Genomic DNA, 25,779 nt, shown 5'->3' with positions numbered 1-25,779 from the left:
TCAATATTTTAGGGCAACTAAAGCAAATTTTTTTACTGATTTAATTTAAATATATTTTACAGCATTACATTTTTTGGGCATTTTCTCAGAACTTGATACTTAATGAAGGCTCAGGTTTAAAATACATTTTTATTTTATTTTTAGTTTAGTTTTAGAGTGAAAAAGTAATTTAGTTTATTTTTGTCCAACTATGTTAGTTTTTATTATTTTAATTGCATTAACAAATTTGTTTTCAGTTCGTTTTAATTTCAGTTCATGTTACCAATCATAAAACTGAGTGGTAGAATAGCCAGAGAAGTAGGACGGAGGGCAGATCCTAATTTGTCCCGATACTCCCTACACTGCGGCCTACCTGACCTACACCTGCAGTCTTTGCACCTTGGAATGGAATGGATGGATGTCTCCGTGTGAATTGTCCGTGTATGAAGGCAAATGGACTGGAAATAGCAATCATAATTCAATTTGAATCACACCATGTAGTCTTGCATAAGCCCAAATTGCATGCACAACAGTCTAAGAGATGATCGGGACCCAGAGGGGATATTATATGCTAAAAGTGCTGCTCGGGGACTCTGCACAGTGCAGCCGTGCGCAATGGTGAAATCAGACAGATTTTCGAAAAACAAGCCAAGTTTTAATGTGATTCGTTTCCAGACAGCTTTCACATTTCAAGTTTCATTGTTTCCGTCAGTGTGTTTATAATATTGAATAATTTGTAGCTTTTTTGTGTGTGCATCTCTGTATGATATATATGTGCATCAGTCTTTTACATGCTTTAAATCCTTCTCTCAGAGTGGGTGAGAAAATACTCAATACTTGATTGCTCAACTCAAACATAAGTACAGTGGGACACATTAAAACCTCAGCTTAAATGAGTTAAGCCTCTAGACTGAAACCCTGCCCTAATTAAAGGAATAAAATAAACAGCAGAAAGGCAAATAATAACATAGTAAAGTGGTGTTATAAGAGCTGGCTCTGGCCACACTGGCGTTGTCAAGGTCCAACCTGTTAAAAAGGGGGCAGGCGGTGTGCATTGGGCGTTTATTAGCATCTGTAATGTGGTTGCCCAGTCTGGTGCCAAGTACTGTGTCTCCATCCTGTACCACCCCTGTTGGGCATGGCAGCTTGTTTGCTGCTAAGATGCCATGGCAGCCCAAGTGCCTAACTGTGTATATCTGCCTCCCAGAATGCTCTTGGAAGAGGACAGTTAGAGGACATTTTATTGTAAAGCGAAGAAAGTAGTCCTCCGCCCTCCCCCCTCTCCATTCAACTGCTAATGGAGAGTTGTTGGTACCATAATTTCCCACAAGTTCAGACATACACATTTTCTTAGACTTTTTATTTCTTTTGTTCTGATTTACGCAGCTGAATTAATGCTCTTTGAATGAGTGTGCGAGGGCAGGTTTGCAATAATATTCAATGTTGCATATTTCTAGGGAACATTATGAGACACTTCAAAGCTTCAGGAGTGGCGTCAAAGTACCTCCAGACACAACAAGCTACTGTACCTTTGGAAAATTGGATAAAATTAAACAGTCTGATAAACAATGATCCTCACAGTGATGATTTGTGGAGCAGATATAGAAATTATTTGGAATCCCACTGCAGACATCTTAAAAGTCCTTTGCTGTCCGATTCGTATCACAGAGAAAACACACTCCAGTGTTTGCCTTTGACTAGGAGCCATTAGAAGTATCAGAGCACCCATCATTAGGTCAGATAAAGGAACAGCCTGGAACGTGGGTTGAATTGAAAACAGTGCCATGCAATGTTATGATTTAGAGGGTGAGTTTTCCTCCTATTGCAAAGGTGAATGAAAGCCACTACATGTCCTGTTTTAGGGGATCAAGGGGACTCAATTGCGAGTGATAAAGGGCTTTTAAGTGTTTTTTGAAGCTGTTCAGCTCAGAGGTGGCTTGGACCTGTTTATCAGGGTTTGCGGAGCGGAGCTGCCATACCATCTGTTCAGCCTCATTCTCTGTCACCGCATGGGTGACACCATGACGTGTGGTCTGGAGAGTGGAAAAATTCCTCCTGTCCACTGTCGGAGTGGAGACCGGACAGCTGTAGCCCCCTCAAACAGGAGAGCGGGAAAAAACAGGGTGGAGAAAGAAAACATGTGAAAGAGGGAGAGAAAAGAAGCCATCAGCAAGGTTCTGGCAGGTGTGGTGGTTTTGCTCTGTCATCACGGCCTTGGCTTTTTGAACCTTCAGCTCTGGATCTGGAGGGGGATTAGGACTGTGGCGCTGGGGTTAAGCTCTCTCGACATTCTCACCAATGACTAGGCCCACACGAAATCAGTGAGCACAGAGTTTTGCAGACTTAAAACACCCGTCATTCACAAAGTTCTACACATCCCCTGCCCCTTGTGTGTTTATTAAATATTTAAGCTAATTTTAATTATGCTTTCGGCTGTAAGAGAGTGTTGTACTTTCAGCTCCATTAAACACATTTTGCTAAATTTAAATTCATTCCACATAATTCCATAGATTATTCCCAAACATCTGCACAGAAAATGTTTAAAAAAAACAGTGCACATTCCATCTAAGCCTGATTTCCCTGAAAGTATTCATTGTCTTTTTCTCCAATCAACTACTCTTTCACTCCATCATCCATCTGTTGTTAAAAAGATAGATGGATGGGTGCTTTTCAATGAGGTAAAAATTGGTTTGGTTTGTGATGGGATAGAAGATTTGAGGGAAGTCTCCATTCCTTTAGCTACAAAACTCTTTCATTTATAGACATTGGAAAGTTCTTTAAAATAAAACTTTTTCCATTATTTTCCATTGTAACCGAAGGGGTAGAGAATATCGCACATAAAGTGGGAGGTTTTAGAGATGAGCAGTAATCGCTTTATCTCTACATGCAGAGGGTAAAAATGCCACTCGCGACTGGGTTTATGCAGTGTGCAGCATGGATAAAATATGTAATGGAATTTATTTGCCTGTTTATGACAGGCGGGTTAATGAGGGTGTGGAGAGTATAGGAGCAGGAGTGGGCTTGGAGCAAGAGAGACGAATTACACCCACAGAGGCGTTGCACTCATCAGGGGCTCATTGAATGTGAAGACACTGAAAGACTGTAATTTCTAGTGAAATAACCAATGCAGATGCAGGCTGCTTGGAGACAAACAGACAGGACGTGTTTCACACCAGCATAAATATTAGTCTCTAAGGAGACACTTAGTCCATTCTATATTCGAACAACTGTGAAGTTTATCAGAGTAGTTCGTTTTATAGAATAGGACTGAGTTTGACCATTATATGAATTAAAATTCTGTCATCTATTACTCACCCTCATGTAATTTCAAACCCATATGGCTTGCTTGCTTCTGTGCAGAAGAGATATTTTAAAGAGTGTCGTGATCACTCATTTCCATTAAATGGCAGTTCATAGTGACTCACCTTAAAGCTTAAAAAAGCACCCAAGTGTGTCATAAAAGTAGTCCATGTGGCTTGTGCTTTGTATTCCAAGTCTTAAATTCTGTAAATCAAATATGGTGACTATGTCAATATGTCAAATCTCATTGCTTCTTATGTCATGATCGCATGATATTTGGTCACAAGTCACACAAGTACCTATGAGGTATGTAAAGCATGATAGGATTTTCAATTTTGGGTGAACTATTCCTTTAAGTTTAGCATGGCTGTGCTCATTTTGGCCCAGCCCTGGTAGCTGTGGTCCTGTGTTGTTTTATTGCATTCAGTGTGGTGTTGTGTGGTGTGGGTTTGGTAATTGGGTTGTGGCCAGTGGGGCTGAGGGTACTTCATTTTGGTCTGTGGTAACCTCACTCCATACACCCCTCCTGTCTTTGGCGATCCAATAAATTGCCCCGTTTATGAAACCACCTTTTCATCCATCCACCAAATGACGTAACCAGACCCTTAAACGAGCTTTCCGCCAACCGGCATTGGTCTGATGGTTCTTTTTTTATCGCATGGAGAAGCGTTGACGAGAATGGAAAAAGCGTGCTCTGTCTGTGCTGTGGTACGACCAAGCAATATGTATGTGTGTTATACAGATGACCACACAGGACTCTGAGTCCCCCACAGGCCAAGTTGTCCTGCAAGGCCTGTTTGTGGAGAATCTTCTAAAACACATCCTTAAGGCCTTGATTCTGTCAGAGACTGCTTTTTTCCAGATTTAGACCTGAGAAGCAGACAGTGCTGTTTGTCTGCACCAAGCAATGTTTGAAGTAAGTGAGATTTATTGTGACTGACCTTGGTATGAGCACGGATCCTGTCTTAAACACATACGCAGACATACAAGTATGAAAACACAGATTCATGGAGCGTCTGAACCTTGAGTGGCAAAGGCCATCTTTCTGTAGGTCGATCGTAAAGATAGTGGGAGCCATAGAGAGTAACATTATTCCTAAACTGACAGTAGCCGTTGCATAAGCTATATGACATAACAGATATTCACATACATTGCACAAGAAATAATAATAACTGAATTAACACAAATTCTCCTGTTCAAATATTTATGTATAGGTCCTAATATCATGTGTTACCTCCTTAAGCATTATTGACTTTTATTGACCCAAAGCAGCTTACAGTACACTTATTACAGGAACATCTCCCTGGAACAACCATGGGCACAATGGTAAACCATGTGGGACTGGAACCACCAACCTTTCAGTTTCCAGTTCTCATCTTTAACAACAATTCCACACTAATGCTCTACAAAGAGATTGACTTGTTGCTGGGCTAAAATCCTCCACCTGGCTGTTGTCTTATGGCTCCATGTGTGATTTACAGTATACTCCTCTAGTGGAAGAAAAGCTTACAAGGTTCCTCATGCCATCCACATCATATGTCAGTGGTGCCGCTAGAAACATCTCACTGAACACATAACGAAACAGCAGAGCAGAAGCTTCACTTCTCCTATAACTCATAACCACTGTCACAGACACATTAGTCATAATGAAAAACCATGAACTGTCCAGACACTGCAGAATATATCTGGCTTATCCACGCTTCCATTTTAAAACCATCTACATTGTAGTCATGTCACAGAGGGGAAAGGGAGGGGTGGTTGCTTTGGAATATGTCTTTAAACTGCAACGCCTTGTCTACTGCAGCTGAAGCTTGGCTTCAGGGCTGTATGTCACATTGACAGGCGTAATCCCTCGTTTGTTGTCCAGTGGTAAGCCTCCATGTTCTTCCATGTGTCTGTGTGTCGGTATCTACTGCATAGACCGAACACATCTTTCTCCCACAGTTCCATCTGTTTCAATAATAGTTTTCGCAGGTGCCACTCCTTGACAAGCTTAATTTCTCAGAAAGCGAGTTCTGCCCTACTCCCTCGTCTTCCTCTCTCCCTCCTGTGTTCGGTTTTGTTTAGAGGCTCCAGCTGTGTTGCTCGCTGCAACTTTGTCTGCGTTTCCCAGGTAACCATTTTTGAGTGGACTCCTGTGAGATGGAGTGGTCTAGAGAGAGAAGTATAGGTTCCTGGTCATGCTCTGCATAGCGAATCTGAAGTGGTCACGGCTTGACCGACTTTTCTCATTTCCTGCACCTGCTCCGGCTGTGTGTCTGTCTGTCTAACCATGGTCTGGTTTTGTTTGTTAGTTTCTTCTTGGCAAAATATTTTTTTGTATAATGTTTGTGCATGCAAATACAGGATGCTGTGAAGTACAGTATGTTTATGTCTTTTTCTTCCAGTGCAGTCTGTTGTGGTACTTGAGTGAACAGGACTCTGGAAAATGTGTTACCACAATGGTTTCTATCATCTGATTGGTGAACACATTGCAAAATGTTTCTTGGCATTATGATGAAAAATGTATGTCGAAACCGCTTTTTTCCACTATGAAAAACTGAAGTTTACCTTAAAAAAAATTGTTTATGAAATCTAAATTTATGGACTATGATGGTAAATTCCATAAACTCTGCATCAATCCTATGCAAGGTCCAGCAAGACTTTCTGTATGTTCTCCTCTTGAGGTTCAGAGATTACTCTATCTCTCTCTCTTTGCTTCTCTCTCCCTCTCTTGCTGATATGATCCAGATGGCTTGGTGCTGTCAGTCCAGGCGTGTGTATGTTCCCAGAGGAGGCTAGGCCAAAGGAGATAGGCAGGGGAGAGCGGTGTGTTTGTGTTTGGCTCAGGGATGTGCTGGCCACCCTTTTGCTCTGCTGCTATCAGCACTAATTAAGGTCGGCCTGTCAGCCTTAAGAATGGATGATAAGAGCCGAGGTGCTATGGGAGAGAAGGGGTCCGCACATTGCACACCATGTGTGTTTGCTTGTGCGGTCATTTCCACATTTGTATGTCTTTTCTCTGTCAGATCACATCTTCTCATTTTTTGTAGGTAACAAATGGAGATCGAAAAATTTGCCTGTATTTTGCCATTTTGAGATTATAGATATCGGCTGATAGACCTGTATATATTGGTCAGGCCAACTGGATAATGATATACCAATATATGAATCAGGCAGAGTAATCATCCGATATTTTGCCATTTTGAGAGTATCATATTGGCTGAAAGACCAATAAATTGGCCAGGCAGAGTAATCATCCAATATTTGTCTGTTTTAAGATTATTGTAATGAGCGAAAAACCAGTGTATTTGGCCAGGCAACTAATCAGCTGTTATTTGGCCATTTTGAGATTGACATATCCACCAAAAGACCCATAAATTGGCCAGGTTAACTAATCAGACAATATTTGGCCAATTACAGATCATCAGTATTGGCCGATAGACTAATATATTGGCCAGTTCAACTAATCAGACAATATTTCACCATTTTAAGATTATTCCATGCTCCGAAAGACAAATAAATTGGCCAGGCCAACTAATCAGCCCATATTTGGCCATTTTGAGATTATCATATCCGGCAAAAGACCAATACATTGGCCAGGCTGACTAACAGTTGATATTTGGCCATTTTGAAGTTATCATATCGTCCAGTAGACAAGTATATAAGTCAGACCAACTCATTAACCAATGTTTGCCATTTTTAGTATTGGCTGATAGTTGGCCGATGGAACAATGTGGCCAGGCCTTTTAATTGCCCGATATCTGGGCATTTCAAGATTGTGTTGGCCAAAAGACCAATATTAAGGCCAGGCTGATTTGCTTTATATACTGTTCATCTTTCTCTCTAGATATCTGTATTTGCTTTGGTCACTGACAAACCCATATCAGTCGACCACATGTAACAAATAACACATGTGCTGCCCTCCTCATTTTGTGTGAAACCAACACGCTAATGTGTAAGGGAGAAATTCTTATTGACCTTCTTTGCAAAACCTCATATCAGCTATAAAAATACTCATTTAAAAGAACTCATTATTACACTCCCCTTAAAAACACTCAAATACAAGCTCTTTTCCTTATTCTCTTGGTTTCGCTGAAGGCCTTCCTTTGGCTGCAGGCTTTTAAATTCACATTTGGTGTCTAGCAAAGCCCTCGTGCCAAATATGATTCAGCATGTGTTTCCAGGTGTCTCGCTTGTTCCAGTTTTGTGTCTCTCTGGGATCCGCTCACAGTCACTCATGCACTACTATTCTGTATAATACAAGATTAATATAGCTATTACTGTGTTCAGGAAGTACAAAACCCATACTTTCAGATTGCTTACACCCCAGAATTTATAGCTTTTGGTGAGTCAATATTAGCTTTAAAGGCGCAAGGCTGCACATTTTCCTTTAACGTTTCATAGTGCCCATCCAGAGAGGATGTTCAGCGCGAGCATCCTCTATAATTCTCCATTTAACTAAGCACTTTGGTACCAACTCAAAAGTAGCGGATGTGTATCTCTTTTTTTTTAGGCCAGTAAAAGCAACTGTTGAAAGTCCTCCGTGCCCCCGGGTAGCAATGAACAGTGAACGGACACCATATTTCTCCCTACGTCTCCCACATGACAAACACATATGCACCAAATGGAGAGTTAACACCATATTTCTCTCTCTTCCTCATAACACACACACATTTCCCTGGAAAAAAGGCCCTTGAAAGCCTGGCTGTGGCTCTGAGCCAGAGAATGATGGAGAGTTAGGGTTATTTTTTAATTTTTTTTAATATGCTGGGGCTCTTCCAACACTCAGTTTGTTTAATGCGGCTGGCCTGTATTTTATTTTTATGTGCTAGATCAGGCAGTATCAGGTAGGACTTAGTACTGATGGATTCTGCTGATAACGTTCTCTGAACTCTTCCCTCCCAGCTAATGGTGTCCTCCAAATTCCTCTCCTTGAGATCAGCGCTCTGCAAATATTGAAGTGTTAAAGGAATGACCAATAGCTATATTATAGCTTAGATTAGTGGTCGACGGATATGGGTTTTTTAATGGCCGATGCTGATAGCAATCACATTTAATCAAAGAATACTGAATCAAACCAATTGTACATACAGTACATAGTGAATAAGACATTTTCTTATAGCACACGTGAAGCACTTTTATTTTGGGCTGCATCTGAAAATGTAGGCAGCTGACTTGCTACCTTGCTGCCTAATCAGTTAATGTCTTAACTAACAGCTGTTTTGAATGAATGGAACTCTTATGGATACTGGTCTCCGAACAGTTTGAAAAGCACCTTATTTTCATCCTACCCCCATATACAGCCTCCGGAGGCAGCATTTTACAGTGCTGCACTTGAAGTTGCACTCACGCGCTCGTGCAGATCCAGCGCATGCCTCAATCTCCTGACAGTTTAAATGGCCTGGATCGCCTGTTTGGATTGTTACAGGTCAGATCTGTGAATGAAAGGAACTTTTGATGCTAATCCTGAAGTTTTGATTCTGGCTGATAGAATATGCGCTTCAGAGGAAGATATTAGATGAGTGCTCGACGGGAAGAAAACACTGGATTTTCGTGAGGTTCATGAATTACATCTGTTTAAACGAGATATCTGCATGATTGCAGAAGGTTTATTGATATTTGCATTTTTATCATTAGACAAGACAGTTAAAATTACAGGGAACTGTTGAGGAGAGAGAGGGAGAATGAAACAGGCAAGCACTTTAACGTTATGAGTTCAAATGTGTCTACTGCGGCTCTGATATGCGGACCGTTTAAATGACACTGTGTTGCACACCAGTCTATTATTGTAGCAACATGATGGCATGTAACAACAAAACGAACTGTGACTGGTTGTTTACATATCTCAGTCGCTTCACATGTAACCAGGTGATTTTCGGCACCCTCAAGAAAAAAATCGTCCAAACAGGAAAATTTATCTGGCGATGCGATAATTTAAAAAAAGTCAGAATATCGGGCGATTTATCGGCCTCAGTGATATATCGGTCAACCACTAGTTAGCTACACATAAGTGTGTGCAGAATGGAAATTTATTTTATTTTTTTCTTAGTATGAATATCCATTTTCTCTTGAAGTAGCCCTGGAATTTGAGGCTTGGCCTTCAGAATGTGATAACGACTTGAAGTCAATGAAAAAAGAGATAAATGCAACTAAATATGTTAGTATGTGTGTTTTGGATTGTGTGGAGCATTCCGTTTTGCATGTCTTTAAAACTGTTAAATGTCAGTGGTTGTGCTTGCTAAGGCAACTATAATTGCTCATACCGAAGGTTAAGGGATTTAAATAAAACCTAACCCTCAGTATTGAACTTCGGACATGAATCATACCTCAAATGATACGCCTTAATGAGTAAAGGTGTGCTATTACTTTTTAAAATGCTCACGGGGGTCACAATGGGGGTTGGCTCTTTTTACTTGGGTCACTGAGCAACCCCATAGCAACCACCCAGAACACCCTAGCCACTATGAACCACAGGTGGTTGCTAACATCCATCCATCCATCCATCCACCACTGCTTCAGATTTTGTAATACTTTCTGTGTTTTCCAGGAAAATGCAAAGGCTTATCTTTCTTCCTCAATAGTCACGCTTGAGGCGACCATTTAAGATGAACGATTTCAAGCAGTGAAAGTAGCCGACCTCAGATCTGCATTCGTTTAACATTCCTCCCTCATTTTGCCATCATTAGCATCGAGCTGTCGTCATACAGAAGGAATTACAGAGATAAGTCTCGTTCAAGACTCACCGCTTGGGCCATTCCTGGAATTCTGTGTGGTGTCCACTGCTCCGGTGGCTTTACCAAAACCGTGTGTCCCTATCACGGAGCTGTTGTAAATCTATCGCACTCTTCCCACCCCCCAGGCTATTCATTATCTCTCCACTGCTGTACACACCCATAGACCCACAAAGTGATAGAGCCTGGGAATAGAGGGATGTGTTGTATTTTTAGGACTTCTGGAAGACTTCTAAGAAGAAGAGAAAGAATGATGCTTAAAGGGTTGGAGAGTACAGAGAAAGACATTTGAGTGTTGAGGGCAGTGATGAGATGCATTGATTGATGGGTAATTTCCTCTTTCTCTGATTGGCTCTGTCGTGGGAGGTGATTGGCCACTTGACCTCTTAGTGATCAAAATGAACTCCTTATCTCCCTTGGAACAAAGGTGTCACAGTGCTTCTGAAAAGAGGCTTTTTTATGCCTTCTTTTGTGTCTTCTTTTAGTACAGGAACACACAAACTCTGTTTCAAAACCTAGTGAGCTAGATTGCTATTTGCTGCCTGCATAGGCTGCTGCATAACAAGGCAACATCCTAACCACAATGGAACCTCGTAAGTGACTGATTTGGAATACTTTACATAGGCACCAACTCTGTGTGCAACACAAAGTGTTCCTAACCTAAAGTGCTCTTGAGAGTTGATTCAATTGATTCCACTAGACTTTGATGTTAGCATGTTGTTAAGCTAACAATATAATATTCTGATAAGCAAACACAAATATTGGGTAAAATAGTACATTTGTAATTAGATTGAACACGTTTTATCATTACTTTTTGGCAAGTCTGTCTCTGTTCTCTTCCTGTGGCCATCCATGCCCATGCTATCAACATGCCCAGTGTCTAGGAAATATTACATCATGGAGGAAAAAACTCTGTCCTTGTTAAAAGCTAAATCTGAGGGGACACATGCATTGTGAAAAATAAAGGGAAAATTTGAGAAATGTAAGAAGTCTGATTTGTTGTTCTCCTCTGCTTTGGACCTGTACCTATCTTTCCCTCATTTCCTGGGATTCAGAGATGTAGGAGAGAGTGCATATTATCATGACCTGAATAAGTGCATGAGCGTCCATCACTTTGGTCTCCTTATCCTCTATATACCAGAGCACAACCTTGCACTTCCTGTTATTTTGCCTCTCCAACATGTCTCTTCATACCGCCCTCTCTAGTACTGGTATTTCGGTACCAAGTCGATACTAAAATTAAATAAAAGTAACAAACAACTATATTGAGAAGAAAAAGAGAAAACTCCTCACTCATCTTAAGTCATTTCTTTGAAGCAATCTTTACTTAGTTCGATACCAATGTTCATTAGTTTTTGCTGTGATATTAAAAAAAATATCACTGGTTGTGGGATCGTGACAACCCTACCGCACTCCCTGAATTTCTCTCTTTCCCTTTGATTTTTATTTTTAGTCTGTGCCGTCCTCATGTGTTTTGGTGGGACAGATGCAGAAGGGCTCATCGGGACTAGACAGAGGGGTTATGAAGCTGAAGGGGAAGCACTTTTTTGCCCAAGTAAACTGACTCACCTCTGGGGCAGCTACTGCCTGTGGTCTGAAACTGACCATAATGAGCACAGCCAGTCAGAAGGTCAGAATTAAAAGGCCTATCTGACAGGACATGTTAGTGCTTAGAGGCCTCCTGGAACATCCCCAGCCTTCATTTTATTAGTTTGTGCCAGGACATGTTGGTTTTTACAGAGCTGGGTGGCCTGTGTGTGTGTGTGTGGTATACATCACATCTCCATTGCCTTTGATGGTCGAAATGACAGAATTAAGAGTTGTATGGCAGCCCACAGGCATTGCACATGCACTGTGCATTTGTAAGTGGGAGAAGCATACTTCTGTCAGGTACATAGGCTTTTTTCTAGAGCTGTGATGTAATTTTGGATAGAATCAGGTCAGCCAGTTCCTCCAAGCAACCAAGGAGAAAAGACAGAGAGAGAAAGAGAGAGCTGAGTTTGCCAGTGATTGGCAAACCGATAAGAGATCAGAGCAGAAAACTAGAGATGACAATGGAAAGCTTGGAGAGATGTTCTGATTCAAAACCTGTTGTGCTACCTACGTAGATAGGATTTCAAGGGGCTTCTTTTTTCTCCAGAGTCTCCAGTGTGATTTGCTTGAGGAGCACTATTTGTATGCTTGTGTAGAGCATTCTAAATCAGTCACTTACTGTATGTGGTTCCATTTCAGTTAGGATGCTGCCTTAAAAGGTTACTTAGGAAGCAGCTGGCTAGGTTTTGGTACAGAGCAAGTGATTGTCTGCATATAAAGAGTCATAAAGACAGAGAAAGAAAATGAGAAAGAGGAAAAAGAAAAAGATGCAGACGGATGATGTATTTGACACAGTGAGCTGTGTCTTACCTTTACCACTGACGTTCTCGAACATTTGACGTGGCTGAGCCATTTCACACATTCTCCAGTGTGTTGTCTTTATCTGTTAGCACACAGGCAGCAAACCCCTTAACCATCTCGTTTGCCAGTATGGTGGTGATTTATGTCACTCTTCCTTTCATTCTGATACTAAATTTTGGTTTAACCCAACAGAGCCCAATAAGTGTAGTAACATTTTTAGAATAATTAATCTTTGTCTCACTAAAATGGCTTTTACCATAGTAACTATGCGTCAGTGAATATTCCAAGGTGTAATTGCTACCAGGACATAATCTGAACTTCATCTGCAGTAAAGCCTGTCCATAGTCATCAGAATACTTATTGTGTTTTTGGTCCTCCAAACAGGCAGGAGGCTCTATTGGCAGCCATTAGTGAGAAAGATGCCAACATTGCTCTTCTGGAGTTGTCGGCATCAAGGAAAAAGAAAACTCAAGACGAGGTGGCTCTTTTGAAGAGAGAGAAAGATCGACTGGTACAACAGCTCAAACAGCAGGTAAGAATTGTATTTGTTTATTTGTTTCCCCCTTTTTCTCCTGATTTGGAATGCCCAATGCCCACTACTTAGTAGGTCCTCATGGTGGCGCTGTTACTCACCTCAATCCAGGTGGCGGAGGACAAGTCTCAGTTGCCTCCGCTTCTGAGACAGTCAATCTGCTGCATCTTATCACGTGGCTCGTTGTGCATGACACCGCGGAGACTCCCAGCATGTGGAGGCTCATGCTACTCTCCGCAATCCACGCACAACTTACCACATGCACCATTAAGAGCCCCTAATCGCGGCCACGAGGAGGTTACCCCATGTGACTCTACCCTCCCTAGCAACTGGACCAATTTGGTTGCTTAGGAGACCTGGCTGGAGTCACTTGGCACACCCTGGATTCGAACTCGCGACTCCAGGGGTGGTAGTGAGCGTTAATACTCGCTGAGCTACCCAGGCCCCCTCAGCAGGTAAGAAATGTATTTATCCGGGATGAACTACCCTAAAGGTCTATATCTTGGACTGTGGCATGAGGCAAACTGTAAACTAAAACAAACATTTTAGACAGTCTTATTCCTAGTTTCCTATTGGATTTCTTAAAACTTCACCCGCAGGAATTATGTTGGAAACTCTAACTAGAAAAATAGACACCAAAAGTATGATTTAGACAGCTTTACAATTCATGTAACAAACATTTTTTGTTTTACTGAAGAATTCAAGGTGAAGTGTGTAATTTCTGCACCACTAGCATCATAAACTGATATTTTGGCCGAAATGACACTTGACACTCTGCATTTCAAGCTGGGACAGGAAAAAGTATTTTCTTTTACGTTTTATTCATAAGTGTTTTACCTCAAATATAAGCTTCACATTTTTGCTTTTAAACCTCCTACTGCCTACTTGCCTGCCAAGTCTTCATTTTAATGTATTCCCATTCCCATTCCCTGCAAACCCATTTCACATTTGTTTGTACAAATTTAAGGGACGAGTCAAAATTATCATGTGTTGTAATCGAAAGCATGCCACAGATGCTGTCCATAGACATTAACTTGATACTAACCTGGAATATACTGCTAAGAGGGGAGTGATTGCCCAGAAATATAAGATCATACAGGATATCCTCATGCTGGGTCCATAGTATCAGTAACCAGCTGACCTTCTGGATAGCTGGCATAGTTTAAGGCCTGTTCTGCGATGCTGTTTAGCAGTTCAAGGAGAGGGTAAAGAGTAAATTTTGGAAGAAGTAAACCAATATGTTGGGAACAAGACCCATAGTTTGGAGATGCAAACAAGGTACAGATATCCAGCCGAAGACCCATCAAGGAGGGCATTTTTAGGATTGTTGGACTCCTCCTCCACGTTCCCAGAAACCACCTGTGAATACATGCACACTAACTCAAGCCCACACAGACATGTTCCCTTGCATGCTGATGAGTCTCTTACAACCCTGAACAAGGCATAGTTCACCTAAAAATGAAATTCTTGCATCATTTACTCACCCACAGGTCGTTCCAAATCCATATCACTTTGGTAATTCTGTGGAACACAAAAAGAGACATTTTGAAAAAAAAATTCCATGCAAGTACAATGAACTGCTTCAGGCTTCAAAAAGGACAATAAAGCAACTTAAAAGTATCATAAAAGTGGTCCATATGACTTGTGTACCATGTCTTCAAAGGCAAAATATAGCTTTGTATAGCTATAGCTTTGAGGAATAGACCAAAATTGAACTCATTCTTTTCTGAAAATCTACCCTATTGTAGCTTTCATTGCCACATTCATGGGTTTATAAGAGATGTAGCAATGTTCGAATTGTGAAAAAAAATCTTTGTTTTTAGTAATTCCTTTTCAATGAAAACCTTGTATGAATGATTTGTGAACAAATCAGACTTTCAACTTCGTTCGGTTCAGTCTGTCAAAAGCTGACTTGAAAATACTTATTATGAGACTTAAATATAGTGCATAAGTACTATGAACTACTTTGGTGCTTTTTTCGGGAGCTTGACATCCCCCATCACCCAGTCAAGCGAGTTTGGAACAACACAAGGAAGAGTTAATAAATTTTACTCTACATAATTTTCGGAATATTACATTAATACATACACTGCATTTACGCACACATTTTGTTTGCTCTTATTTGCACAACTTGCACTTTTTTTTTTTTTTAATTCTCATTTCCAAAACAAACCAGCCACACACATGTATACAGCACCCAGTGCCCAGAGAAAAACAAACAGAGCAGGATGAACAAAATGCGCACTTTAGCTCCATTCATGCTCACAAGCACATTCGTAAACACACTCACACACTCCTCCGTCTCTTTCTGAATGGCAGACTATCAGTGCTTTGCATAGCTGCAGCATTCCACAGGAAATGGGTGTCAGTAGTGCAGATAGCTGTGGGGCTCATTTCTCACCCACAGCCCCAAGAAAAGGAGGGAAGTCCCCCTCCCTAGCACTGTCAATCACAGCAGGGGGGAATTTGGTTAAGAGCCAGTCAGAGGCCGGTTGCTCTCTTGACATACTAATGGTTCAGGTCGTTATAGAGGTTACTTGTGGTCCTAAATCAGTTATTTTGGGCAGTTTTACTTCTGGGTCAAAGTTAGGAGAGGGTACAAAAAAGTTTAGGTACCCTTGGTTTGCCCCGACCTTCGTGTATCTGTTTTTCTGAGCTTAATTTATACCAGAAGTAGACTTTACAAAGACTCTATACTTAATTAAGATCAGTTATCTTCCTCAGACATTAATAATCTTTAAAGGGATAGTTTACCCAAAAATTTAAAATCTGTCATTTTCTCACCCTCATGTCATTTAAAACTCACTTGACTTTCTTAAGGTGAAATTTAGCAGAATGTCTAAGCTGTTCTCTTGGATACATTAAACTCTAAAAAGGACAAAATAGCACCATAAAATCATCATAACAGTAGTCCATGTGCTTTATTGCCAAGTCTTCTGAAGCCATACGGAAGTTTTGTGTGAAAAAAGACTGAAATTTAAGTTATTTACTAAAAATCTTGCTTGAAAGCCGTGCCTCCATTCATTTTCATTGTGTGAAATAGAGCAGCTTGGACTTTCTGCCATAAATAACTCCATAAAATGTGTTCCATGGAACAAAGAAAGTCATATGGATTTCTAAAGACATGAGTGAATTTTAATTTTGGATAATATATTCCATTAAGATTGTGACTTTTGCTCTGTATAAACTGGATATAGATTTGGCCACAGGAGATGATAAGCCTAGAGCTGTTTAACATGGCCCAGGGGAAAGGTGAGTGCTGTCTACTGTTGCAGCCTCTGGATTCAGGGGATCAGGGTCATAGGAAGGGATTGACAAGAGATGAGTGTGACATAGTGGTGCATCAATGAATTATTTTTCTTTCACTTTTTGAAGAGACAGATGTGCGTAAAGATGCAGGGCTGATAATGGCTCTGAGGAGGGAAAATTCCTCATCATACTTGTCAAGTCTTGTCAAAAAAAGTAAGAAAAAAGAATGGTGTCAAAGTGTGGCCTTACACTGTGTGCTAACCAAGTGTCAAACAATAAATCAAGTCTCTTCTATATCATTATGTCCTAGAAACCAGTCACGACTTTCAACTGCATTGCACGGCATGACATTTTCTTCGTCGCTTGACTTCTATTTTCGTTGCACTCGGTAACCCTGCCTACGGTGAAATCTCATTGGTCCAAAATCTCACACTGCATAGCTGTTAATTAAACAAGTATGTGTTTATTGACTGTGAATATGTCGCGTTAAACAGAATTTTCCATTTAGTGAGGACAGAAAATGTATTTGAGGCTTAAAATGTACTAAAACTTGCTTTAAACACAAAGTAACATACTGTTACGCAGTATGTTAGTCTCAGTCACCATTCACTTTCATTGCATCTTTTTTCAGTACAATGAAAGTGGGGGGCCTGGGTAGCTCAGCGAGTAAAGATGCTGACTACCACCCCTGGAGTCACGAGTTCGAATCCAGGGTGTGCTGAGTGACTCCAGTCAGGCTTCCTAAGCAACCAAATTGGCCCGGTTGCTAGGTAGGGTAGAGTCACATGGGGTAACCTCCTCGTGGTTGCCATAATGTGGTTCTCACTCTCGGTGGGGCGCGTGGTGAGTTGTGCGTGGATGCTGCGGAGAGTAGCATGAAGCCTCCACATGCGCTATGTCTCCGTGGTAATGCGCTCAACAAGCCACGTGATAAAATGTGCTGATTGACGGTCTCAGACGTGGAGGCAACTGAGATTCGTCCTCCGCCACCTGGATTGAGGCGAGTCACTACGCCACCACAAGGACTTAGAACGCATTGGGAATTGGGCATTCCAAATTGGGGAGAAAAAAAAATACAATGAAAGTGAATGGTGACTGAGGCTGTCATTCTGCCTAACATTTCTTTTTGTGTTCCAACAGCATTTCTGGCATAATGTTGATTACCACAAAAAATATTTTTGACACGTCCCGCCTTTTCTATAAAAAAATCAGAAATCAAAGTTACAGTGTGGCACTTAAAATGGAAGTGAATTGGGCCAGTTTTTGGAGGGTTTAAAGGAAGAAATGTGAAGCTTATACAAAAAGCATTTACATAAATTTGTGTTAATTGAACTGTAAAGTAGTTTAAATCATCATTTTAGCTTTTTAGGGTTTGTTGACATTACGTCCTCATGGCAACGTTGTAAAATTGGCTATAACTTTACACAGAAAAGGTTATTTAGTGATTTTGTCACACTAAAGTCATGTTAACATGCATATTGTTTACGTCTTGTGGCTATACTTTGGAAATATTGAGTATTTTAACGTTTAAGGATTGGCCCCATTCACTTCCATTGCAAGTGCCTCAATGGAACCTAGATTTTTGCTTTTTTTTAAGAAAAGGTAAGTCAAAATTTATTTTTGTGGTAATCAACATTATGCCACAAATACGGTCGATTTAGCTTAAGTTGTATTGAACCCGGAAGTTCCCATTACCAGTTGGGGTAATTATTTTCATTTCACCCGTTAACAATTTTAATAGGCTTGGTAAAAAGAATAAAGACTACCATATGTATATATCATATTTTATATGTGCCATATTTATAATGGTACACACTGCTGTTGATTGAATTACTTTTCATCTGTTGCACCAGTGTCATTTCCTAATGTCACCAGAGCTGCACGCCAAACATCTTTGACAAAAATAAGTGCTAAATCATTTGATTTCTATTTTTTCTCCATACAATTAATTTATTATTACATTATTAAACTATATGTAATAAATGTGTCATTTTAACACTGAACGTAAAGGTTTTTCATGTGTCCCTTAATTTTCTACCCTGTTATGTCATGAAACTGTGACCTTTAATTGAGAATATACAGTATATTATGAAATTACATTACACACAATGGAGGGAACATCAGCCATTTAGTAAAATTATTTTGAGTTATTTGAAGTGTGTAACACTTTTGTTTTATCTTTTATTTTGCTTATTTTCCTTTGTTTTGTGACGTTAGTCATAACATCAGCCATCAATACCTTGCAGACCAGGAGGAGCAATCCAGATCAGCCAGTAGCATTTGTCTGGGAAGGGGAACAAAAACAGTGGAAGATCCAACCAAGGACCAGCGTTGGACAGCTCGAGGCAGCCCGTGACTGGCAAATGCTAGTGGATGTGGGCCAATGGCTTATGTCCCATCAGAAATAGCCATTACTAACTTGAGGCCAGATCTGGTGGTGTGGACCAACTCTCTGCATGCAGTCTACTTTGTGGAGCTAGAAGCCTCTGAGAGGAAGAAGCTGCGATACACCAAGCTGGCAGCAGAGGCAAAGATCTGCCCAGTGGAGGTAGGGTGTCGGAGCTTTGTGGCAACATCCACTGTAAGGCTGTTGAGGGACCTGGGGATCAGTGGACAAGCCCTACGCCAGACTATCAAGACAACATCGAGTGTGGCAGAGTGGAGAAGTCAGTGGCTCTAGCTCAAGAGAAAGGACCCCAGTTGGTCTCCCAAGTGAGTAGGCTAGGCAGATGCTGAGGGGGGTGGTTGCTGAACCTACTGGAGATGTCGTGGGCCCAGTAAACAAAACGTTAATGAAAGTAGGAGCCCACTTGACTATCCCAATGACGTGTCCGCCCAGCCTTCATCACCTTCACAACATTGGAATAGTGAAGGTCAGTCCTCCCATCACCATCAAGAGGAAAGGAGTAGGTCAATCCTTCCATCACCATCGGGAGGAAAGGAGGATAGGAGAGGCCCTTTTGATTTTTATCATGTCCTGTGTATCTGAAATCATTGAGTCTGGAGTCATCCAGTGACTGCTGTGAATAGAGTGGCTGACAACAAGGGAAAGACCATGTAATTGCTGGAAAGACAGATCACAGGAGGAAATAGACCCCACCTGGGGCAGGCATGGGCTAGATACCCTTGTCGGCTGGATCCAATTCTAATCAGTATTTTAGAGACACCCATTAATGGCTATGGATAGAACTAAAGAGAGAAAACCCCTAGAGTCTGCGAGGGCTGAAGAAGACTCATGGATTGATATCATGGTTATAGACCCATGAACGGAAAGACCACGAGGAACATATTTGCTCAAAAAGGGTTACATCGAAAACAGGTTGACAGCTCTGAGACGAGCAGAAAGCACGAAAGAAGAGAGAGTGAGCAAGATCACGTTTCTTCAAGGACCCCTTTAAATTTGTGAAATCACTCTTCACCAAAGAAAAGAGAGGAAACCTGAAGATATCAAAGCAGGAGCTGGAGGAACATCTGGAAAGAAAGCATTCTGACGAGAAGAGGCATAGTCAGACAGCTATTCCATCGGACATCCCACCAATTGAACAACCAGAGCACCAGATGGACGTTAGCCCTCCAAATTGGAGGGAAGTTAAACAATAAAGCAGGGAAGAGCATCATCAGCTTTAGGGCCTAATGGTGTTCCATACCGACTCTACAAGAGTGCTCCTGATGTTCTATGGTTTCTGTGGAAGCTACTGAAAGTGGTGTGGAAGAAGGGAATCATACCCAAAGCATGGCACAGAGAAGGTGTCCTGATTCCAAAGGAGTCCATGAATATCAGCCAATTCCACTCCATCATTCTCCTCAGTGTGGAGGGAAAGATTTTCTTCAGCGTGGTAGCTCAGAGGATAACCAACTATCTGGAGAGAAACAGGTTTGTGGATACAACAGTCCAGAAAGCTGGGATCCCAGGGTTCTCTGGGTGTCTCGAACATACCAGCATGATTTGGCATCAAATCCAGACTGCTTAGAGAGAGAAGAATGACTTTCATGTCATTTTTCTTGACCTTGCCAGTGCGTTCGTATCTGTCCCTCACAGCTTCCTCTGGGCATCCTTCAACTTCTTCAGGATCTCAGTGTCCATCAAAAACCTTGTCAATGCCTACTTTCAAGATCTGCAGCTCTGTCTCACCACACCAGACTTTACCACCACATGGCACCACCTGGAGATTGGCATAATGGCAGGGTGTACCATCTCCCTGTTGGCCTTTACCATGGCCATGGAAGTGATAATAAGAGCCTCCAAGTGGATAGTGGGTGAAGACGGTTGAAGTCTGGAGTCCCTTTACCACCCATCAGGGCCTTCATGGATGACATGACAACCGTAACAACTACAGCACCTTGCACCAGATGCCTTTTAGAGGAGCTTCAAGACAACATCAACGGGGCCAGAATGAAAATCAAGCCATCCCAATCAAGAAGCATCTCTATTATCAAAGGCAAAGTCACAGAGCAAAGATTTTTTATCAATCAGGAACCAATTCCAACTGTGTCAGAGAAGCCAGTCAAAAGTCTTGGAAGATGGTATGACTCGAAACTAAAGGACACTGATCAAGCACATGAACTGCAGTGAGAAACCATCAAAGGTCTGAAGAACATTGACCAATCTATACTGCCCAGCAAGCTAAAAATCTGGTGCCTGCAGTTTGAGCTACTACCCTGACTTATGTGGCCACTGACCATCTATGACATCCCCTCACAAGAGTTGAGAAGATGGAAAGGATGATCAGCTCTTACGTGAGGAATTGGTTAGGCCTCCGTCGATGCCTAAGCAGCATAGGCCTCTATGGTCAGGGGATACTTGAGCTGCCTCTCTTCGGCCTTACAGAGGAATTCAAATGAGCCAAAGTGAGGCTAGAGATGACCCTGTCAGAGTCCAGAGACACTGTGGTCAGAGCTGCAGCCCCCACCCTAACAACAGGAAGGAAGTGGACTGCCAAGAATGTGGCACAGCAGGCAGTATCGGCTCTCCACCATGGCGACATTGTGGGTCAAGTCCAACAGGGAAGAGGAGGCTTGGGGCTTGGTGAAAGACAACCTTGCTGGATCAAGGAATACTCACTAGAGCGGAGGAAGTTGGTCGTGGCTGAAGTCTGCCGACAGGAGGAGTCAATAAGGTGTGCCAAGGCCATGTCACAAGCCAAACAGGGCCAGTGGATGAAATGGGAGAGTACGGAAAAACAGAAGATCAGCTGGAAGGAATTGTGGGAGATGGAGACAAGCAGGATAAGTTTCCTCATTTGTGCAACTTACAACGTCCTTCCTACCCCTCAAAATCTCAACCAATGTTGGGACGAAGATCCATCATGCCCACTGTGTTCTTTACCAGCAACATTAAAGCACATCCTTACTGGGTGCAAAGTGAGCCTCTCCCAAGTATGGTACACTTGGAAACACAACCAAGTCCTCAGGTGCTTGGCAGCGACTCTGGAAAACAAGAGAACAGCCATCAATACCTTTCATACCAGGAGAACCGGTCCAGCTCAGCAGTAGCATTTGTCCGAAGATCTTGGAAGATCCCACCAAGGACCAGCGTTGGACAGCTCGAGGCAGCCCAGGACTAGCAAATGCTAGTGGATTTGGCCACCGGCTGATGGTCCCATCAGAAATAGCCATTACTAACTTAAAGCCAGATCTGGAGCTGTGGCACAACTTTCTGCTCGCAGTCTACTTTGTGGAGCTCACAGTCCCTTGGGAGGATACTGTGCAAGAAGCCTTTGAGAGGAAGAAGCTGCTATACACCAAGCTGGCAGCAAAGGCAGAACAGCAGGGATGGAGAGCAAAGATCTGTCCAGAGGAGCTAGGGTGTCGGGGCTTTGTGGCAACATCCACTGTAAGGCTGTTGAGGGACCTGGGGATCAGTGGACAAGCCCTACGCCAGACCACCAAGAAAACATTGGGTGTGGCAGAGCGGAGTAGTCAGTGGCTCTAGCTCAAGAGAAAGGACCCCAGTTGGTCTTCCAAGTGAGTAGGCTAGGCAGATGCTGAGGGTGGTGGTTCTGGGATGCCAGAACACACTGCTGAACCTACTGGAGATGTCATGGGCCCAGTTAGTGAAATGTTGATGAAAGTAGGAGCCCACTTGACAACCCCAATGACGTGTCCACCCAGCCTTCATCACCTTCACAACATCGGAATAGTGTAGGTCAGTCCTCCCATCACCATCGGGGGAAAGGAGTAGGTCAGTCCTTCCATCACGATCGGGAGGAAAGGAGTGTAGGAGAGGCACTTTGGACTTCATCATGTTCTATGTATCTGAAAACATATTTGGTCAAGCATAACATGTCCACCCCATTATGGGAAGATATATAGAAAATGAATGTCATTTTAAAATTTCAATATTTTTATGTTAACAGAAATAAAATTATCAATATAAGTTTACAAATATGTTTGCTAGGTATCATTCAAAGACCATAAAGTGGCTAATTTATCCACTGAATGCCCACCCTGTTATTGTCTACCCAGTTATTTTCCATCCTGAGCCTCCCCATTTAACCGGATGGACATCTGAATTTTTTATTTATTTATTTTATTTTTTATTTTTATTGTTTAGCTTGACCGGTATGACTAATAAAATCATTAACATGTCTCAAAAATGATGAAACATAAAGCTACTTGTTAAAGTATGCTGTATTTTTTTCAAAAGGTTTAAAGACGAAATGTCACTGAATTGTAGGAATGAGACAAATGATTTAAAAAAAAACTACATTTTTATGTGAATTATCCCTTAAAGAGTTACAAAATTAGTTTGCATCCCATTTTATCAGAAATATTTCAGCCAATCACGTGGCCTCTCACTTGTTTTCTTTCTTTAGAGTAGCAGGTTTGGATATAGTGAGTGTGTGATAAATGAAGCCCTTTATCATGTTTAAATTATATATAAATTATATGACTAGCAGATGGGCCCATTTGATGTAAAGCAAAATGCTGCATAATCAACAACCAGTTCTGTGATCCAGAGATTGGAAGTGAAAGAAATGGACTAGTATAAATCCGCAAAAAAAGGATAGATGAGAGAAAATGAGCATGAAAGTTTTCAATAACAAAGAGAGAGGCGAGAGAAGACATCCCGTCTCTGTTTTTTGTTTTGGGATACATCACTCCTCAAGATAGATCTAATGTATTTCAGGAAGAAAATGAACTCTCTTTGTTCTTTCCCCCTCCATTTCTGGTCTCCGTCTGTGTGTCTGTCAGTCTTGGTGATGATGACAGTTTAAAAATAGGACTGATGCCCTGGTGAGTGTCTTTTGAAGCGGTGCTGTAGTGAAGTGCTCTCTCCGTCACGCTCAATCTTTTCACTCTCCATAAATCTCCACTCGTTGCCGTGACATCGCAGCCAGCTCTGATGTGCTGCCCAAGTTTTATTAGCAGACTCAAGAAAGTAGAAAAGCATGTCGCTGCAGAGCGCAGCAGTCAGTTTTTAAAAGTTGTACTATGCGAATCTACAGCCGCAGATTAAACGGCAGAGTGGGAACTGCTCCCTGCTGCCATCACATGGTTCTGTGATGTCACTATTAGCTGTGCAAGGTGGTTTCAACTGCTTCTCGCTCCAGAGTGATTTGAGTAAGGAGAGATCAACTTGTACACTTTAGGAAACTAAAGAAGTGTGTCAGTACACTACCAGTCAAACGTTTGGAGACATCTACTCATTTTAATAAAACATTTTTTTTGGAGTTATTACTGTCTTATGAATGAGTTATTAGCATATTATTACCACAAGAACAGCAGCCGCCGTGGTAGATGAACAGCCTAAACCTCCATCACAGACCATCTGAGCTCCCCAAACCCAGCCTCGCCTTTCTAAAAGCAGTCCTGGCTCTGAACCTGCAAAACAAACTCCCACCTGCACAAGGCGTCCAGAAAATATTTGATATGTCATAAAATTTATCATCCTTGCCCCTTCATGGTCTGAAGAGGCTGCATTAATCCGCACCATTATCGTGGAGCATAATTCAGACCATTAATCATCCCTGTGTTCATATTTGAAATCTTTACGACACCTCCGTGGTCGAGAGAGTTTCTCCGCCTGCACAGTGAGCTCTCTGTCTGCTGCGTAGAAAGGTGTAGAATGGTTAGTGTGGTCACCGCCTCCCCAACCCGTCGTCCCCCAACACTGCATCATAATTCTCAACCTCCTGATGGATCACAGCAGAGACTTCCTGGCTTTTCCCATGTTAACTGTATGTCAGCATACATGCATGTGTATGAGCTTGTGTTTGGGGTCGCAGGTTTCTTATGTCAGCGTGAGCGTTTCAGAGCCATTGGACTATGTTAGCTATGCTTGTAATCAAATATGAATATATGGCAATATTGCATTGATGCTTTAAATCATTTCATCAGTAGAATTGTGTTGTGTGTGCATTCATATTTCATACAGTTTAATTAAGATGCAGATCATCTATGTAAGCACAACTGCTAGAGTTAAAAAGATAGTTAACCCAAAAATGAGAATTTTGTCATCATTTACTTACCCTTAGGTTGTTCCAAACTTGACTTTTTTTCTTCAGTGGAACACAAAAGGAGATGGTAGGCAGAATGTTAGCATCAGTCACATTTCACTTTCATTAAACTCTATGGAATAAAGGTGCAATAAAAGTGTATAGTGACTAAGGCAGACTAACATTAATAACTTAACCTTAACATAACATTACAGGTGCTGTAAGTGACAACTGACAACTGTTCTAAGCAACATGCCATAAAAATGGCTTTAAGTTTCAGTAATTCGCTGGAACTACAATACTATGAGAATGTGCAAAATGATTGACAGGCAGAAAGCATCATTGGCCGCGGACACATTTTTGTTTGCTATTTGCAAAGTCTAGAGATGTCACAGAGACAGGTGGGTTATCTCATGACACATGTCATTAATATCTTTCAGGGAGTGTGACATTTTTTTGCATACCTTTCCATGAAATAATCGCTTGCAGCACCTTTAACATAACACCATGTGTTCTCTGTTCACTGCTAAAAAAATAGTATTTCTGTCTTATTTTCTTGTAAAAAAAAAAATATCTAATCATCATTAAACAAGACCAAAAAAAAAAAAAAAAGAACTTATTGCAGAATGACATAAGATATTAAGTCTTGTTTATTAACATAATTTATTTAGGTTTATGCTTAAAATAAAAATAAAATAAAAAAACTATATGCCAGTGGGGTCAGAAAATTAAATATTTATGATATATATATATATATATATATATGAGATTCTTTTTTTTTTACCCCATTGGCAAATACTTTTTTCGTGTTATAAGCATAAACATTACAAAACTTTGTTAGATTTCTCTGAAAACAAGACAAAATATCTTATGTCATTTTGCTTCTCAAGTAAATGTATCTTGTTTTAAGAATGTTTTGATGTTTTTACTGGAAAACAAAACAAATATACTTTGTAAGAAAATGACTATGCAGTGTATGTGTTTGAACAAGATAAGGGTGAGTAAATGATAAAAAATTTTTCATTAAAAATTCATTTTTACGTGAACTATCCTTTTAGTAAACGAAATACTGTAACCTTTATTCTAAGTTCAGTGTGAGATGCTTCTGTTTGACAAAAGTTAATCTGATTCCACTGAAGGCATGATAGGTCTCTTTTGCACACTGGCATACTTT

General features: G+C 41.2%; 1 protein-coding gene across 1 annotated transcript in view; it reads left to right on the top strand.

The window, feature by feature from the left end:
* The window catches only part of LOC127435251 (ELKS/Rab6-interacting/CAST family member 1-like), a 294,247-nt gene that overhangs the window by 187,775 nt on the left and 80,693 nt on the right, over nucleotides 1–25,779 (top strand). The window contains exon 16 of the mRNA XM_051688552.1: nucleotides 12,771–12,918. Coding sequence (XP_051544512.1) covers nucleotides 12,771–12,918 — 148 coding nt within the window. The remainder of the gene's footprint in view (nucleotides 1–12,770; nucleotides 12,919–25,779) is intronic.

This window comes from Myxocyprinus asiaticus, chromosome 45 (genome assembly GCF_019703515.2).
Source record: "Myxocyprinus asiaticus isolate MX2 ecotype Aquarium Trade chromosome 45, UBuf_Myxa_2, whole genome shotgun sequence".
NCBI classification, from domain to species: Eukaryota; Metazoa; Chordata; class Actinopteri; order Cypriniformes; family Catostomidae; genus Myxocyprinus; species Myxocyprinus asiaticus.
This window is presented reverse-complemented; position numbering and strand designations above follow the sequence as displayed.